Source organism: Entelurus aequoreus, linkage group LG12 (assembly GCF_033978785.1).
Source record: "Entelurus aequoreus isolate RoL-2023_Sb linkage group LG12, RoL_Eaeq_v1.1, whole genome shotgun sequence".
NCBI classification, from domain to species: Eukaryota; Metazoa; Chordata; class Actinopteri; order Syngnathiformes; family Syngnathidae; genus Entelurus; species Entelurus aequoreus.
Genome location: NC_084742.1, coordinates 62,114,337 through 62,134,704, shown reverse-complemented (window position 1 = coordinate 62,134,704; position 20,368 = coordinate 62,114,337). Strand labels below are relative to the sequence as shown.

The 20,368-nt window shown below is 37.2% G+C and overlaps 2 protein-coding genes across 3 annotated transcripts in view; one reads left to right on the top strand and one right to left on the bottom strand.

Annotated features, from left to right (window-relative positions):
- Positions 1–10,661: 10,661 nt before the first annotated feature.
- On the top strand, positions 10,662–12,234 carry LOC133662915 (protein SCO2 homolog, mitochondrial-like). Its single transcript, XM_062067108.1, has 2 exons — positions 10,662–10,948; positions 11,060–12,234. Coding segments are annotated over exons 1-2 (795 nt in total). The 5' UTR covers positions 10,662–10,947; the 3' UTR covers positions 11,854–12,234.
- Positions 12,235–16,441: 4,207 nt separating this feature from the next.
- The window catches only part of LOC133662405 (condensin-2 complex subunit H2-like), a 19,109-nt gene continuing 15,182 nt past the window's right edge, over positions 16,442–20,368 (bottom strand). The window contains exons 19-20 of one of the 2 annotated variants that reach the window (XM_062066370.1): positions 19,993–20,142; positions 16,442–16,933 (exon numbers count right to left, since the gene is read on the bottom strand). In XM_062066370.1, the coding sequence (XP_061922354.1) occupies positions 16,775–16,933; positions 19,993–20,142 (309 nt within the window). In that variant the 3' untranslated portion in view covers positions 16,442–16,774. The remainder of the gene's footprint in view (positions 16,934–19,992; positions 20,143–20,368) is intronic. The other variant, XM_062066371.1, reaches the window with a different exon arrangement.

The following is a 20,368-nucleotide window of genomic DNA, read 5'->3' as shown; positions in this document are numbered from 1 at the left end:
ATATATATATATATATATATATATATATATATATATATATATATATATATATACTTGGCCACGCGCTGGCCGAGGCTGAGGAGGCAGAGGCTCTTCCTCATCTCCCGGTTCTCTTCTCCCTGCAGGAAGTCGGCCTCTTGCTTCCGCAGGACGTGGAGACGCAGTGACTCCCTGAGCTGTTCTTCGACAGATCCCAGCTGCAAGACAGTCACATGACCCGTGTTGTTCATTGTGCGTCACTAGGCAGCACTGTCCTCTAGTGGGCGCTGTGTAAGAGTGACCTCCTCCAGCAGAGTCCTGTTGGCCTCCACCGTCCGGTTCTCCTTGGCCTCTTGCTCGTCTTCTTGCTCACGACTCCCGCCTGCTCTGCATAACGCCATCTGCTGGAGGAAGTTGTCACGTTGTGTAAATGGTCAATAAAAAGAGAATACAATGATTTGCAAATCCTTTTCAACTCATATTCAATTGAATAGACTGCAAAGACAAGATATTTAACCTTCAAACTGGTCAACTTTGTTTTTTTTTGCAAATATTTGCTCATTTGGGATTGGATGCCTGCAACATGTTTCAAAAAAGCTGGCACGAGTGGCAAAAAAGACTGAGAAAGTTGAAGAATGCTCATTATTTTGAACATCCCACAGGGGAACAGGCTAATTGGGAACAGGTGGGTGCCATGATTGGGTATAAAAGTAGATTCCATGAAATGCTCAGTCATTCACAAACAAGGACGGGGCGAGGGTCACCACTTTGTCAACAAATGCGTGAGCAAACTGTTGAACAGTTTAAGAACAACATTTCTCAACCAGCTATTGCAAGGAATTTAGGGATTTCACCATCTACGCTCCGTAATATCAAAAGGTTCAGAGAATCTGGAGAAATCACTGCACGTAAGCGGCAAGGCCAAAAACCAACATTGAATGCCCGTGACCTTCACCTAGTAGTTAAAACTTTACTATGCAAAGCGAAAGCAACATATGTTGCCATCCGAGCAACGTCTTTTTCATGGACGCCCCTCCTTATTTTAGTGGCAAGGCCGTGACCTTCGATCCCTCAGGCGGTACTGCATCAAAAAGCGACATCAGTGTGTAAAGGATATCACCACATGGGCTCAGGAACACTTCAGAAAACCACTGTCAGTAACTACAGTTGGTCGCTACATCTGTAAGTGCAAGTTAAAACTCGACTATGCAAAGCGTGGGCCATTTATCAACAACACCCAGAAACGCCGCCGACTTTGCTGGGGCCGAGCTCATCTAAGATGGACTGATGCAAAGTGGAAAAGAGTTCGGTGGTCTGACGTGTCCACATTTCAAATTGGTTTCGGGAACTGTGGACGTCGGAAAAGAAAGACGAAAAAAACCATCCGGATTGTTCTAGGCGCAAAGTGTAAAAGCCAGCATGTGTGATGGTATGGGGGTGTATTAGTGCCCAAGACATGGGTAATCTACACATCTGTGAAGGCACCAAAGGTACATACAGGTTTTGGAGCAACATATGTTGCCATCCAAGCAACGTTATCATGGACGCCCCTGCTTATTTCAACAAGACAATGTGTGTTATAACAGCGTGGCTTCATAGTAAAAGGGTGTTGGTCCACACACACATTCATGTCAACAACAACATTCATGATGGTCCACACACACACATTCATGTCAACAACAACATTCATGATGGTCCACACACACATTCATGTCATGATGGTCCACACACACACATTCATGTCAACAACAACATTCATGATAGTCCACACACACATTCATGTCATGATGGTCCACACACACACACACACACACACACACACACTCATGTCAACAAGCAGCCCCGAGTGTCGGCAAATCGGCTGGCCGCTTGCTCAGCTGCACGCCCCCCTGAGCTCCCATCATGCTTTGCAGCCCACACGCACCGCATCAAATGTCACTTAATGACATGTTCTAAGAGGAACTGAGAAGAAGACACCATTTCCTCCAAAGATAGTTTCCATGGTGACAAACACACATACTTTGTACATGTACACTACTTAAAAAAACCAATAGGGACTAAATAAGCCAATCAGAGAGCTGCATTTGTTGATTTGTTGGATTACCAGCACATAAATGTGATCCACTGATTAAAATCTTGGCGCTAACTCTTCAATGCGCATGTGGAGTTTGTATCGCAAACACAACTTTGTCATGTCTACAGCTAAATGTGTGATGTCAATGCAGGAGTGCAATGAATTAAGAGGATTGGATGCAATGCAATGCAGGAGAAACTCACCTTGTGTGGAGTGTCTGCTGTGTCAGCTGTGAATGAGTGAGTGTTAGTGAGCACATGAACGACTCCTCTGACGCGCTCACCATCTCACTTCTATTTACTGACAATATTTTGAATTGTTTCTTGTTTTTTTTTTTTGCAGAATGAGTCATGGAAAACACTTTATTATTGACATTTATTTATTTGAAGAAGAGCCATGTTCGTCATAATGTTGGTATTTATTTAATAACATAATTAACAATAACAATTTCACTTTCATTAATTCCCTTTCATAAATAAGTTGGTGTTTATGATGAAGAACTTTTATTTATTTTTTATTTTTTTACATTTTTTTCCAAGAAAGCCTTGCAATCTTTCTTTTGTCCGGCAGATGGCGTTGTGCACATTCAGCTGTCTGTGATAGATAGATGTACATTTATCTAGTACACAGGTGTCAAACTCAGATGTGGCCCGCCACTTCATTTTATTTGGCCATCGAAAGCCTAGAAATAATATGTATCAATAAAGTACTGGTAACTTTTCTTACTGAATGTATTTTTTCTGTCTATGTCGGGAGAAAAAATACACGTACTCCATGTAATTGCAAATTATGTTAACTTAAATATGGCAAAAATATATGATCAAACATTCAAACCATTTTTAAAATATAAATAAATATTAATAATAATGATGTCAAAGCAAGTTATCCATCAATTTGTGCAATGTATCAGTAGCAATAGATTTCATGGTCAAATTGTGAAATTTACTGTGGTTTTTACAGCATTTTTCTTTAAATAATAAAAAAAAAAAACTGTTCTTTTTTACTGTAATAAACTGTGGTGCCGTTTTGGCATTTATAGTAATACACCGAAAAATCTACAGTTTGAAGTAAAAACAAAACAAAAAAAAACCTGGTAGCTCAGGTGCCAAAATTATACTATTTTAATTTACAGTAAAAAAAAATAATGTCAATTTTACAGTAAAATTCTGGCCACTGAGCTGCCTTTTATTTTATTTCTTACAATAAAAACAGCAGTACTGTTTTTACGTTTACAGTAATATACACTACATTTTGAGGTGAAATTATTGCAACTTACCATATATTTTTTTACATTTTAACTTTAAAAAAATTACTAATAAAATGCATTAAAAAATTGTGTAATAATAGTATTCACTGTTAGAAGTGGCCAAACATAACTGCGATTTGGCCCTCAGTGAAAACTTCTTTAAATGAAAAAAAAAAAAAAGTTCTTTTTTACTGTAATGAACTGTGGTGCCGTTTTGGCATGTACAGTAATACACCGAAAAATCTACACTTGTTGATTTGCAGTAAAAAAAAAAAAAAAAAACCAAAAAAAAACCTGGTAGCTCAGGTGCCAAAATTTTACTGTAAAATTGCATTTTTTTTTATTTACAGTAAAAAACTAATGTAAATTTTACAGTAAAATTCTGGCAACTGAGCTACCTTTTTTAATTTTATTTTTCTTACAATAAAAACAGCAGTACTGTTTTTACATTTACAGTAATATCCACTACGTTTTGAGGTGAAATTATTGCAACTTACCATATATTTTTTTTACATTTTAATAATAATAAAAAAAACCTAATAAAATGCATTAAAAAATTGTGCAATCATAGTATTCACTGTTAGAAGCGGCCAAACATAACTGCGATTTGGCCCTCAGTGAAAACTTCTCAAATAAAAAAAAAAATTTTTTTTTTTTTTTACTGTAATAAACTGTGGTGCCGTTTTGGCATGTACAGTAATACACCGAAAAATCTACAGTTGTTGATTTGCAGTAAAAAACAAAAACAAAACAAAACAAAACTGGTAGCTCAGGTGCCAAAATGTTACTGTAAAATTGCTTTTTTTTTATTTACAGTAAAAAAAAAAAAAAGTCAATTTTGCAGTAAAATTCTGGCAACTGAGCTGCCTTTTTTTATTTTTTTTTTTTTTTAGAATAAAAACAGCAGTACTGTTTTTCCATTTACAGTAATATACACTACATTTTGAGGTGAAATTATTGCAACTTACCATATTTTTTTTTAACACTTTAGTTAAAAAAAAAATCTACTAATAAAATGCATAAAAAAATTGTGTAATCATAGTATTCACTGTTAGAAGCGGCCAAACATAACTGCGATTTGGCCCTCAGTGAAAACTTCTTTAAATGAAAAAAAACAAACTGTTCTTTTTTTACTGTAATAAACTGTGGTGCCGTTTTGGCATTTACAGTAATACACCGAAAAATCTACATTTTGAAGTAAAAACAAAACAAACAAAAAACCTGGTAGCTCAGGTGCCAAAATGTTACTGTAAAATTGAATTTTTTTTATTTACAGTAAAAAAAACTAATGTCAATTTTACAGTAAAATTCTGGCCACTGAGCTGCCTTTTATTTTATTTTTTATTTTTTTACAATAAAAAGAGCAGTACTGTTTTTACATTTACAGTAATATACACTACATTTTGAGGTGAAATAATTGCAACTAACCATATATTTTACATACATTTTAATTTTTAAAAAATTACTAATAAATGCATTAAAAAATGGTGTAATCATAGTATTCACTGTTAGAAGCGGCCAAACATAACTGCGATTTGGCCCTCAGTGAAAACTTCTTTAAATGAAAAAAAAACCTGTTCTTTTTTACTGTAATAAACTGTGGTGTCGTTTTGGCATTTATAGTAATACACCGAAAAATCTACACTTGTTGATTTGCGGTAAAAAAAAACAACAAAAAAAACCCTGGTAGCTCAGGTGCTAAAATTTTACTGTAAAATTGCTTCTTTTTTTTGTTATTTACAGTACAAAAAAAAAGTCAATTTTACAGTACAATTGTGGCCACTGAGCTGCCTTTTATTTTATTTTTTTATTTTTTTTTACAATAAAAACAGCAGTACTGTTTTCCAATTTACAGTAATATACACTACATTTTGAGGTGAAATTATTGCAACTTACCATATATTTTTTTTACATTTTAATAAAAAAAAAAAATACTAATAAAATGCATAAAAAAATTGTGTAATCATAGTATTCACTGCTAGAAGCGGCCAAACAAAACAAACAAAAAACCTGGTAGCTCAGGTGCCAAAATATTACTGTAAAATTGTTTTTTTTTTATTTACAGTAAAAAAAAACTAATGTAAATTTTACAGTAAAATTCTGGCAACTGAGCTGCCTTTTATTTTTGTATTATTTTTTTTACAATAAAAATAGCAGTACTGTTTTTACATTTCAGTAATATACACTACATTTTGAGGTGACATTATTGCAACTTACCATATATTTTTTTACACTTTAGTTAAAAAAAATCTACTAATAAAATGCATCAAAAAATTGTGTAATAATAGTATTTACTGTTAGAAACGGCCAAACATAACTGCGATTTGGCCCTCAGTGAAAACCGCTTTGACACCTCTGGTCTAGTTATGATTATTAATAACAAGGCAAAGAAGATAATACATAATGACCCTATGCTACATACTCCGGTACAGTAGATGGCAGTATGCACCATTTAAGTTAAGGCTGCAACCCGCCAGAAAACTTAAGGAAGAAGAAGAAGAAGAAGACATGCGCAGTACAGGAATGTGTGAACATTGTAAAGTATTAGAAAGAGCAAAACACGTTTTTTTTTTAAATGTACTAAATATAATATGGAAAGACTGACTATGACTGACCTGTGGATAGGACGCTGAAAAGGGGAAAAAAGTATGGGAGTTTTTGAACGATACTGGACTCGAGAGATTGTTAACGTAATTATAAAATGAAACTGAAGATGGCAGTAATGCAACACGACGGATGCCAGCTGCCATAAAACTGAAGAGAAGAAGACGACATGCGCAGTACAGGAATGTGTGAACAATGTAAAATATTAGAAACATTAACTTTATAGTTGCTAACATTTATGGATATAACTCGGTGCCCGACAATACTATTTTATATAATGAGGTGGAAAATAGAATCCTACACTGGCTTGCCAAATTTCCAAATGCTTATATACTTGTAGGAGGTGACTTAAATACTGTCATTGACAATTCACTTGATAGATGGCCACCAGGCTCTCAAAATAGTGTCAGCTCAAATCTAAAGTTACCAATGCAAAGGCTTGATCTAATTGATGCCTGGAGATATAAAAATCCTGATAAGACATCCTTTACCTGGTCTAACAAGTCAGGCTCAAGAAAATCTAGAATAGACATGTGGTTAATTTCTAAATCACTGCAAAACAATGTTACTGTTCAAATTCTCTCCACTCCTTTGACTGATCATAGAGCTATACAGATTCACATCTCTCTACATCCCTCTCACAATTGTTTAAAAAGTTCATACTGGAAACTCAATAGTTCGGTTTTATGTCATGAAGCAGTTAAAATAAAGATTAAAGATCTAATAGAATTGTTTTTTAATAAAGCCAAAACCCAAAACAATTATGGTAGTAATTGGGAACTCTTTAAATATGAGGTAGGTAAATTTATTAGAAAATATTGCAGTAATCTAGCTAAGAATAAGCGTTCTGAGGAAGAAAATGTGATTTCCATCATTACTGCATTATCCTCTTTATGTCCAGATAATATGTCAGCAGAAGAAAAAGAAAGTCTCTTAGAAAACCAAAATAAATTAGACAAAATGTATCAATCGAAAGCAGAAGGAGCCTTTGTAAGATCTAGAAAACAATGGCTGGAGGAAGGTGAACAAAATTCTGCGTATTTCTTTCGTTTAGAAAAATCGCAGGCTCAAAACAACACCATTGATCAACTGAAAATAAACGATTTGATTTGCAATGATGCAAAACAGATTGCAAATTATTGTTCTCAATTTTACAAAAAATTATACAATAGTCAATACTGTGAAAGTGATGCTATTTCGTTTATGGATGCCTTAACTGAAACTAAGTCAATCAGCACAGCTGACCAGGGATTCTGTGACCGTCCAATCTGTCTCAAGGAAGTAGTGGAATCAATTAATAGTTTAAAAAATAACAAATCTCCTGGGGTGGATGGTATTACATCTGAATTCTATAAAATATTTTCAAAAGAGCTAGCTCCTTTCTTACTAGAAGTGTTTTGTGAAAGTATTGATACAGGTGCCCTTCCTCCAACTTTAACACAAGGCCTCATTACCCTTATACCCAAACCAAACAAAGATTTACTGATTATTGATAATTGGCGTCCAATTAGCCTCCTAAACAATGACTATAAGATTGTAGCTATTATTTTTGCTAAACGTTTAAAATTGGTTCTGGATGACATAATTGATGAGACACAGTCAAGATTTATGAGAGGGAGACACATTTCGAATAATATCAGGCTTGTACTTGACATACTGGATTACCCAGAGGTCATTAATGATGAAGGCTTCCTGCTTTTCCTGGACTTCTACAAAGCTTTTGACTCGATCGAACATGAATTTATCTTCCGGACACTTGACAAATTTGGCTTCGGCAATTTTTTCCGCAAAACAATCAAGACTTTGTACTGCAATGGCAATAGTTCAATAAAGCTAAAATCTGGTACATCCCCAAGATTCGAATTAAAACGTGGGATACGGCAAAGTTGTCCTATTTCTCCATATTTATATTTGTTAGCCACCCAATTGCTATCGGTGCATATAAAATCTAGCTGTTTAAAGGGGATCTCTATATTAGACAGAGAAATAACTATCAGCCAACTGGCTGATGACACAACACTCTTTTTGAAGGACTCTTCTCAAATTCCTCTTGCCTTGCCTATATTCATGTTTTTTCCTTGGCTTCTGGTCTCCGTCTGAATGTGAATAAGTGTGAACTAATGGCTGTGAAGAGATGTGAAATGATGTCTATATGTCAAATTCCAGTTAAGGATAGTATTAATTACCTAGGAATACTTATCACTAAAAATCAGAGTTCTAGATCGGTCTTGAACTTTAATCCAATAGTAGAAAAAACTAAGAAAAGATTTAACCAATGGCTACAGAGAGATTTATCCTTAAAAGGCAGAACCTTGCTTTCCAAAGCAGAAGGTATCTCCAGGCTTACGTATGCGGCTATTTCTTTAGATGTTAACCAAAAAATATGTAAAACTATTGACAAAATACTTGTTGACTTTGTTTGGAAAAACAAAATTCATTATATTAAGAAATCTGTTATAATGAACAATTATAATCAGGGTGGTCTAAACTTTCTGGATTTCACTACACTAAACAACACCTTCAAGATTAATTGGATACGACACTATTTGAAAGACCCTACCTCAATTTGGAACTTCATTTCTCATCATGTATTTTCTAACCTTGGAGGCCTAAAATTTTTGCTATTGTGTAACTACAGCATTGATAGGATTCCTGTTGCTCTTTCAAACTTCCACAAACAAGCCCTTCTGGCATGGTCTCTTATATACAAGCACAATTTCTCACCTACCAAATACTTCATTTGGAACAATAAAGATATATGTTACAAAAGGAAATCTCTTTTCCTCAACAATTGGTTCAACAATGATATTATTTTAGTGAGTCAGCTTTTCAATAAGGAAGGTCAACTTTTTAATTACCAAGAATTTCTCAACCACTTTAAGGTCCCTGTAACTCCCAAACAATTTGCCATTGTATTTGATGCCATTCCAACGGGTGTTGTTATGTTGTACAGGGCTTACTCATCTCCTCTTTCTGCTGTAAAAAATTGTGAATGATCCACTTGACACTCCTGTGGGGAAACTTTGCTTTGATCAGAAAAATAACAGAAAAATCCGCAGCTTATTCCAAAATGATTGTGTGTCTGTCTCCTATGTAATTGCGCTCTGGAATAATATTGTGAATGACATCTGCTGGGTCAAAACATGGTCCCTTCCTAACAGGTATTTACTTACCAACAAAGTCAAAGAGATATCTTTTAAAATCATTCATCGTTATTACCCTGTAAAGACTGTGATGGTTAGATACAAGAAGGACATTGATGTTACCTGCACCTTATGTAACATGCATCCAGAGACTGTTTACCACCTGTTTTGGACTTGTGAAAGCACTCGATCACTATGGCAGGGCATCTGTCGCTTCATCCTGGACAATATTCACGACACATGTGTGCTTTGTTTTAAAGATGTGATATTTGGTTTTACACTATATGAACAAAAATTGAAAATGAATTTTACCTTTGCAACCTCATTATACTATTGGCTAAGTTTTATATTCATAAATGTAAGTTTCTCAATACCCGACCTGTCTTTTGTGCCTTTAAAAAAGAGTTAGAACTGTACATTAAGACACTCTCTACCTCTAGCAACCAGAAAGCTGTGAAGACGATTATGCTGTGTTCCAAATTTGAGTTGTTTACTGAAATTGAGTGAGCCTATGGCTTTGCACTTTGTTTATATTATATATATATGTTTTTTTTGCATTCTATTTTAGTTACTTTGAATTTATAACCCCCTGGCGCTGCTTTGTATTCTTTTTGTACTGTTTTGTACTACTTTTGTACTTATTTGATTGTTGAAATGTTGAAATGTATAAATAAAACTTTTAAAAAAAAATAAAAAAAATATTAGAAACAGTAAAACTCGTTTTTTTGTATTTTTTTGGAATGTACTAAATAAAATATAGAAAGACTGACTATAACTGACCCGTGGATAGGACGCTGAAAAAGGGGGAAAAGTATTGGAGTTTTTGAACGATACTGGACTCAAGGAGAGATTGTAATGTAATTATAAAATGAAACTGAAGATGGCAGTAATGCAACACAGACGGATGCCAGCTGCCGTAAAATTGAAGAGAAGAAGAAGAAGACATGCGCAGTACAGGAATGTGTGAACAATGTAAAATATTAGAAACAGTATAACACGTTTTTGTTTTTTTTTGGAATGTACTGAATATAATATAAAAAGACTGACCTGTGGATAGGACGCTGAAAAAGGGGGAAAAGTGTTGGAGTTTTTGAACGATACTGGACTCAAGGAGAGATTGTAATGTAATTATAAAATAAAACTGAAGATGGCAGTATTGCAACACAGACGGATGCCAGCTGCCGTAAAACTGAAGCGAAGAATAAGAATAAGACATGCGCAGTACAGCAATGTGTGAACAATGTTAAAATATAAGAAACAGTATAACACGTATTTTTTTTTTTTTGGAATGTACTAAATATAATATAAAAAGACTGACTATGACTGACCCGTGGATAGGACGCTGAAAAAGGGAAAAAAGTATGGGAGTTTTTGAACGATACTGGACTCAAGGAGAGATTGTAACGTAATTATAAAATTAAACTGAAGATGGCAGTATTGCAACACAGACGGATGACAGCTGCCGTAAAACTGAAGAGAAGAAGAAGAAGACATGCGCAGTACAGGAATGTGTGAACAATGTAAAATATTAGAAACAGTATAACACGTTTTTTTGGAATGTACTAAATATAATATATAAAGACTGACTATGACTGGGACCTGCGGATAGGACGCTGAAAAAGGGAAACAAGTATGGGAGTTTTTGAACGATACTGGAACTGGACTCAAGGAGAGATTGTAATGTAATTATAAAATTAAACTGAAGATGGCAGTATTGCAACACAGACGGATGACAGATGCCGTAAAACTGAAGAGAAGAAGAAGAAGACATGCGCAGTGCGTACCACATACGGGGCTAATTGCTAAATGCTAATACAGCATGATATAACTGTCGCGGTGCATTTGTCATATATTGTTTGAGGAAGAAGAATCCCGCAAGAGTCACGCCCGGACCCGCAACAAGTAATGTTGAACTTGCTTTAAAGTCTGTAAAGTAACCCCCGCGTCCCCGAAAAGGACAAGCGGTAGCAAATGTATGGATGGATGATAATAATGACGCTGTGCTTGTTTTAGTGCTCAGGTGTGTGATGGTCGGTGTCCGTGGAAACTTCCGGACATGTTCTCGGATCCACCAGAGGTCCTCCGAGAGTCCACTCAGGATCCATTGTGCTCTGCCGGCCCAGGCCAGGTTTTTGTCTCAAGGTCAGAGGTCGTCGGCCCAGGTCAAGTTGAGGACGCGTATGGCGGTGACGCTGCTTTTTGGCGGCGGGCTGCTGGCGGCGTGGGCCTACGTCCACGCGGAGAAGCGGCAGAGTGACAGGAGGCAGCGTCTAGACCAGCTGCGCCAGGTGGCTCTGGGTCAGGGGAACTTCAGCCTCCTGGACCAAGACGGGCGGCGCCGCACCAAGCGCGACTTCTCGGGCCGCTGGGTGCTGCTCTACTTCGGCTTCACGCACTGTCCCGACATCTGCCCGGACGAACTGGACAAGATGAGCGCCGTCGTGGACGCTCTGGACCGGGACTCGTCTCTACCGTCTGTCCAGCCCGTCTTCGTCACCGTGGACCCGGAGCGCGACGACGTGGCGGCGCTGGCGCGCTACGTCCAAGACTTCCACCCTCGCCTGGTGGGTCTCACCGGCACCGCCCAGGAGGTGAAGGACGCGGGCCGGGACTACCGGGTGTACGCCAGCGCCGGCCCCAAGGACGACGACGGGGACTACATCGTGGACCATACCATTCTCATCTACCTGCTGAGTCCCGATGGCCTCTTTGTGGACTATTATAACCGCATGAAGACCCAGGAGCAGATCACGGAGAGTGTGCGGAACCACATCAAGAACCACCACTTGCTTTTTTCTGATGCATGACCGTGTGCAATGAATTTGTTTGTTGCGTTTCGCTTGATTGTAAAATATGTGGATGGAGACGGGGTGTGGCGTTCATATGTTGTCAATATTCAGCGTTTTATCCTTCATAGTTAATATTGTAAATACCACATTCTTTATTTTCATGTACATTCTACACTGCAAAAACTGAAATCTAAGTAAGATGAAATATCTCAAATAAGGGTGATATTTGCTTATTTTCTGTCTGATAAGATAATTCTTCTCACTTAGCAGATTTTATGTTAGAGTGTTTTACTTGTTTTAGGTGTTTTGGTCCTAAATGATTTCAGTAAGATATTACAGCTTGTTGCTGAGATTCGATGGCCTATATTGAGTAAAACATGCTTGAAACTAGAATATCAACTGTGGCAAAGCTGTGTCATCAACACTCACAATCAATGTTCCCTCTAAGGTGCGCGTCTGTGCAATTGCGCACAGCTCAAGCGTCCTCTGCGCACGGCAAATTTATGCCACGCACAAAATCAAATAAAAAAATAAGCGCATAACAATTTTCGACACACGGACACGACAGAGAAAACAGTTTTCGTCATCATTGTTCAAATATTGTAACGTCTGTCGAGACGCTTTGAGGACATGAATTCCATCCATCACTTTACTGAGCAAAACCCTTTATTGTCGGCCATAAACACATCACCAAAACATTAGTAAAAAAAATGATATCTAGCAAAAGTGGTCATTTTCTGCAGTACAAACCAGACCAAAAGCAACTTTGTTATATCAACAGCAGCCGCTCGCTCTTTCTCACTTGCGCCAACACATGCACATATGGCACTTAGCCAGTGATGTGTTTACAGACACACAAAAAGTCGGACAACTCCAACACCACACATAAAGTGTCATTCTAGGTCGTTACACTATGATTTACCAATCAAATGTGTGCTTATTCTAGTGTCATTTATTAGGAATCTTAATTTATAAATATTAATCATGAAATGCTGTTAGTATATAAATAAATACTAATAAAAATATATTTTTTACAAACAGGAAGTTGCAGGAATGTACACATGATCCCCTGCTTACATCTCATTGTGCAACATGTGAATGTTTTAATGGGAACTAAATGCAATGTCTGAAAGGGGTACAAACTATTTCCAAAGCAGGACCTCCACCCAGACAAACAATACAAGTACACAGTTCATGAAAAACAATATTTGTTGTTATTGTCATTGTAAGTGGGCCTAAACACTTATATTATAAATGGAAATGACTGCTGTCATTTGATTATAATAATAAGAGAATGTTGTCTGTCTATCTGTGTTGGCGCTGCGATGAGGTGGGGACTTGTCCAGGGTGTACCCCGCCTTCCGCCCGAATGCAGCTGAGATAGGCGCCAGCGACCCCGAAAGGGACAAGCGGTATAAAATGGATGGATGGATGGAGATGTAACTTGTTATTTAGCCAGGTCTGGGACAGGTGTGCTGCTGGTGTAGCCACAGTGTGCACGTCTGATGTTGCTCACATGGCCTCCACTGAATGCTCAGGGACTTTTTGCCTTTGCTCACACACATGAAAAATTAGAGGGAACATTGCTCACAAGTATAAAACTACTTTTTTAAAGTACCGGTAATAATTTCTTATTTCAAGCATGAAAAAAATAAAACTTTGACACAATTGTGTCTCATATTAAAACAGATGACAGCCAAATGGACTTTGCTGTTTTATTTTCAACAAAACAATAGAAAATATGTACTCATACAGTGGTACAGTTGTTAATAGTGAGAATATAGTTATTTTAAGGTATTTTTGGGTTCATTGAGGTCAGCTAATTAGACTTGTTTTGGAAAGTCTCGACAAGCCAAATTTTCTTGTTCTATTAGCAGATAATTTTGCTTAGTTCAAATAAAATACCCCTCATTTTTTCAAATTGTTTTTGAACACTGACTTTTTGCAGTGTAGGTGTCTCATTCAGTAAAAAAAATGTAAAATTCCATTCCGTTTTTTAAGGAGGTCTGTCTTAAAGTGTTCAGCTTTCAATCTGACATTATTGTGAGGTTTTGTATTAGTGTTCCTAAAAATCAGATATGCTGGCCCCCAGACACTTTTTCTCTAAACCTCACTTCCCGACGCCTGGGCAATTATTGACTCGGGGGGCCAAATTTAGAGAAACAAAAGTGTCTGGGGGCCAGCATATCTGATTTTTAGGAACACTAATACAAAACCTCACAATAATGTCAGATTGAATGCTAAAAACATCAAGACAGACCGCCTTAAAAAATGGAAGGGAATTTTACATTTTTTTACTGAATGAGACACCCAGAATGTACACACTGCAAAAAGTCAGTGTTCAAAAACAAGAAAAAAAATATTAGGGTTATTTTATTTGAACTAAGCAAAATGATCTGCCAATAGAACAAAAAAATCAGCTTGTCAAGACTTTCCAAAAAATGAGCTAACCTCTGTAGTAGAATTTCTGACCTTTGAGCTATATTTCGTGTCTATCAAGAATGTCTGCTTGTTTCATTTCTCTTCTATTCTATACCATTGAAGGACCAGATGTAGGACAAAGTTGAATATGGAGTCGCTCTGACCATTCTACAAAATGTTTTGATTGTCTAAGCATGACTAAGGGATTCAAGGATGTTGCAAAACAAACATGTCGAAAACAACAGGACCTTGGGGCATGGGGAAACAGATAAAATGGCCAGGAGACCAGGGGCCGTACTTATCAAGCTTCTTAGAGTGCCATTTTACACTTAAGTCCTGAGAATTTGCGAAATTTAGTCCTACTCTCAAACTTAAGAATAAAAGCTTTTTATCAACGTTCTTAAGTCTAAGAATCACTCCTACTCTCCACGATATTTAAGAGACATTCAGAGGTGTCTTAAGTGGTTAGGAGTTGCCAGCAGGGGATGGCACTGATGCGAGAGAGACGTGCGCGAACGTTCAGGGAACGGAACAATGTTTTTTTTTTTTTTATGACGAGCAGCTGATCAAACTGTATCGTTTAGACAGAGCGGATATTATTTTTGTCACAGATTTAATACTTTTCAATTCCTTGTTGATTTCTGCATGTGTCTGCAGTGGGCTAGTATATATAGAGCCACCCACACCAGTTTCAAATTAGTTGCCTAATTAATGAATTGGAAAGAAAATGTTATGACTAGCGTATGTGTGTGGCCGTGAGGTGAGTGACGTCAGTGAGTGTGTGGGCGATAGAAGAGAGGGAGCGGTAGCGTGAGTGCCGGCGGGGACTAGTTTGTTTTGTATTATTTTGTAGTTTATTGTCAAAATATACACTCCCATTGTCCACTTAAATATTTCCAAGATATTTCTTTATTCTTAAAAAACGGATTCCCTTCCGTGATTGGTCATTTCTATGGACACAGAAATGACGTCACCTAAAATTCCGTTTACGGCACATAGTAATGTCGTAATTCAGCTCTGAGTGTGACACTTAAGATTCAGTCCTACACTTCGCTGAAAGTGTGAGTAAGACGCTTGATAACTAACTTTTAAGTGCAGCTTTCAGCGAATAATTTATTTACTCTTAAGTCAACTCTTAGCAGACTTCTTAGGAGCAATTCTAAGAAGCTTGATAAGTACGGCCCCAGGACTCTGGAAGATTGCTTGATTCTTGTGTCCTCCGGAGGAGTTTGTTTGTCTGCATGGGCAGCTTAATCCAACTTTGCACTTTTGACTATGGGTAAATAAACATTTTGTACTAAACTCACTTTTTTTGCTGTTTAAGCTTCGGACAATCCACTACACTTCAATGAACCCAAAAATACCTTAAAATAAGTATATTCTCTCTAATAACAAGTGCATTTTTCCTGGTAGAAAAAAAGAGACCTTTTTGCTCAATATGTTGAAAAATATTCTTAAATGCTAGAGTTATTATCTTGACATAATGATATGCGCTCGGCATTATGATTTTTTTTTTTCATGCTTGAAGTAAGAAATTATTACATTAAAAAGTAGTTTTATACTTGTGAGTGTTGATGACGCAGCTTGCAACAGTTGATATTCTAGTTTCAAGCATGTTTTACTCAATATAGGTCATCAAATCTCAGCAACAAGCTGTAATATCTTACTGAGATCATTTAGGACCAAAACCCTTAAAACAAGTAAAATACTCTAACATAAAATCTGCTTAGTGAGAAGAATTATCTTATCAGACAGAAAATAAGCAAATATCACCCTTATTTGAGATATTTCATCTTACTTACATTTCAGTTTTTGCAGCGCATGAAAATAAAGAATGTTGTATTTACAATATTAAATATGAACGATAAAACGCTGAATATTGACAAATATGTCAATATGGCGTCACATAACGTCACACTCCCTCTCTCCATCGACGTATTTTACAATAAAGCGAAACGCAACAAAAATGCAACAAACACAGCAAAATAAATGTACAATCTGATAAATCACTAAGCTTTAGAACTTTGTTGTAAAAATCTCCTTCCGCGTCTGTCCCGGACACCCGCATTTCAGGCTGTGACGTATATTACCATAGTAACTAGTTAGATTACCATACTAATTAATTACATGACCATAGTAACTAGTATATCATGCAAAAGTGCAGATTCCAACCATTGAAATACTTTGTATAGTTCAAGACTTACGGTCATTAGAAAACATCATAATGGAAACTTAAAAGATCTAAAGTAATTATTTGGGAATGTCCGGCGGGCCAGATTGAAAAGCTTAACAGGCTTTAATTTACCCAGGTCTGCCTTAAGAGCTGTGCTGGGCAATGAGCTGACATTGGATAGCACTGCTTGACTAAACTCTCACCAGTGGGGATTTGTGGAGTTGGACACACAAACACTCCCATGTATGAGCAAAACATTTAATTTTTTTCTGTCTGATATGAAACCGAGTGAATAAATGAAGCCATTTGTATATACAGTCATTGAAGTGGCCCTATGGTGGTCTTTTAATGCGTCATGTGATCATCGGCAGTGTTCGTCATGGTGGAAGGAAGAGTTTTGAACCTGTCGTTAGCTCGTTGCGTGCTGATCAGCGTCATCCCCATCGAGTCCAGGCTCTCCTCTACGCCTTCCACGCTGTCGACGCCCACCGTGTAGTCGTTGGCCTGAAACGTGCGTGCGAACAAACGTACCCGATTAGACGCCACGCTGCTGTGGGATGTGGTGATGTCACAGCAGTGATGTCACAGTTAGACAAACTAATAATCCACCAGGGAAATTGTTCCACACAGTAGCTCAGTTACAAAAGATGGAAAGGATAATGCACACAAGGGCACAAAAAGAGGGTGAAAACAAGAAGGTATAAAGTAGTGTTGTGCTGATACCGGCACCAAAATGTATTTCGATACTTTTCTAAATAAAGGGCACCACAAAAATGTTAATATTGGCTTTATTTTGACACAAAATCTTAGGGTACATTAAACATGTTTATTATTGCAATTTAATCCTTAAATAAAATAGTGAACATACTAGACAACTTGTCTTTTAGTAGTAAGTAAACAAACAAAGGCTCATAATTAGTCTGCTGACAAATGCAGTAACATATTGTGTCATTTATACACCTATTATTTTGTCTACATTATAAAAGACAAGTGGTAGAAAATGGATTATTAATCTACTTGTTCATTTACTGTTAATATCTGCTTATTTTCTGTTTTAACATGTTCTATCTACACTTCTGTTAAAATGTAATAATCACTTATTCTTCTCGTTTGGATACTTTACATTAGTTTTGGATGATACCACAAATTTAGGTATCATTCCGATACAGGATCATACATTGGTCATATTCAAAGTCCTCATGTGTCCAGGGACATGTTTCCTGAGTTTATAAACATAATATAAATAAATAAAAACAAAGATGATTTTGTGATGCTAAAAAATATCGATGTAATCATAGTAGTATCGACTAGATACGCTCCTGAAGTTGGTATCATTACAGTGGATGTCAGATCCACCCATGGTGTTTGTTTACATTGTGACGCCAGTGAGCTACGGTGTGTAGTGAAGCATGTTTAGCTATTCCTCGTCCTCCAGTGATAGTGGATACTTGTAAGAAACTTACTTTATTTGTCGCCATGGAGACGAGGATTAGTGATTTAGAAGTAGCTAAAACACTGCAGACGGACTTTAGCCGCTAGCTAACTAGCCATGTCTTAAAGCACCCCTTCTTGAGGGTGTTTCAGTGTTATAACTTCACCTTTATCTTTACTTTTTAAGCCAAAAATGCGTCCATTCTCCCTTTTCTGTCTACACACTGTGTCTGCTTGTAAGTACTCTGTGTGCGCGCGCTGCCGAACATGCTCCTCTGCTCGTAAAACAAGCAATGTCACGACGTGACGACGACGGGGGTTGAGGGGGAGGTGGACTGGTACTTTTTAGAGGCGGTATAGTACTGAATATGATTCATTAGTATCACGGTACTATACTAATACAGGTATACCGTACAACCCCAACACAAAAACTCCAGAAAAGTAAAAGAAAAGTAACGAAAACACACAAAAGCGTCCAAGAACCATTATTAGGGGTTGATGGACTGCACCAGCGCCACTTAAGCACTTTGTCCAGTTTACATCTGCCTAGACCAGTGTTTTTCAACCTTTTTTGAGCCAAGGCACATTTTTTGCGTTGAAAAAATCCGGAGGCACACCACCAGCAGAAATCATAAAAAAAACAAAACTCAGTTGACAGTAAAAAGTCTTTGTCGCAGTTGTTGGATATGAATTTAAACCATAACCAAGCATGCATCACTATAGCTCTTGTCTCAAAGTAGGTGTACTGTCACCACCTGTCACATCACGCCATGACTTATTTGGACTTTTTTATGTTTTCCTGTGTGTAGTGTTTTAGTTCTTGTCTTGCGCTCCTATTTTGGTGGCCTTTTTCTCTTTTTTTGGTATTTTCCTGCAGCAGTTTCATGTCTTCCTTTGAGCGATATTACCCGCATCTACTTTGTTTTAGCGATCAAGAATATTTCAGTTGTTTTTATCCTTCTTTGTGTGGACATTGTTATGTCATGTTCGGATGTACATTCGGATGCTGTCTTTGCTCCACAGTAAGTCTTTGCTGTTGTCCAGCATTCTGTTTTTGTTTACTTTGTAGCCAGTTTCGTTCTGCAAAGCCTTCTCTTGGGGGCACTCACCTTTTGTTTATTTTTGGTTTAAGCATTAGACACCTTTTTACCTGCACGCTGCCTCCCGCTGTTTCCGACATCTACAAAGCAATTAGCTACAGGCTGATATGGAAGAGTATTACATGGTTATGCTGCCGAGCTCTAGACAGCACCGACACTCAACAACAACACATCATTTGCAGACTATAATTACTGGTTTGCAAAAAATATTTTTAACCCAAATAGGTGAAATTAGATAATCTCCCACGGCACACCAGACTGTATCTCACGGCACACTAGGCCGCGGCACAGTGGTTGAAAAACACTGGCCTAGACAACTAGAAACACATGAGCCTCCACCAGGGGGAAGTGTAGCGTACCCAGATGTAAAACATCTTTTGCCACAATCAGCATTTTCATATAAAGCCATAAAGGAATGGAACGACCTCACAAAAAACTTGAAAAGTCTAACAGATTACTCTTCATTCACAATTGAAGTTAAAAAGTGGCTTTGGTTGGAGCAATCAAAGCTGCTCACACGGTCACTAAAATGGGCACTATGTTTGACACATCAACTTAATCTGTATTATATCTATCCATGAGAGCATTTTTGTTGTAAATTGTGAGGTGTGTCTGTTAAAATCATGGTTGTTTTTACAAATGATGACAGATGTGAACATGAGCATGTATTGTCTTTGTGTGATGATGTAAAAGAGGTGTGGTTGTATTGTATATTAAGTATGTGTCCATGAAAGGGCTTTTTATGACTTTTCTTAATTTGATTACATGCTATAGTATGATTTTAGTGTCATAATTTGATTGCATGATTTTTGTATCCCTTTGATTTAGGTAGCCAGGGACTGCAGATGGAAATGAGCTATTTAGCTATAATCTGGTGCAGAACATATCTGTCTTTGAGCTTAATGTGTCTGTGCATTGTCCCTTCAATTAAAGACTGAACTAGACTAAAAAAAAAAAATTAAAAAAAAAGCAAGAAAAGTTGAGAAGAATGCTAAGAATAAAGTCAAATGAAGGAAGTCAAAGGATCTTTACCAGCTGTAGAGATGCCAGCAGGAACTTGCAGGCTTCCACGTTGTCCAGACCGGACACCACCGACGAGAAGGCGCGGCGCACGCCCACAGGGTGCAGCGCCGCCACGATCCTGTCGCCGTATTCATGGATGTCAAATGGGGGGCGCTGCTCCTACAAGGAAAAATGGCGTCAGGTGTGTACACTGCAAAAACTGAAATGTAAGTAAGATGAAATATCTCAAATAAGGGTGATATTTGCTTATTTTCTGTCTGATAAGATAATTCTTCTCACGAAGCAGATTTTATGTTAGAGTCTTTTACTTGTTTTAAGTGTTTTGGTCCTAAATGATCTCAGTAAGATATTACAGCTTGTTGCTGAGATTTGATGACTTATATTG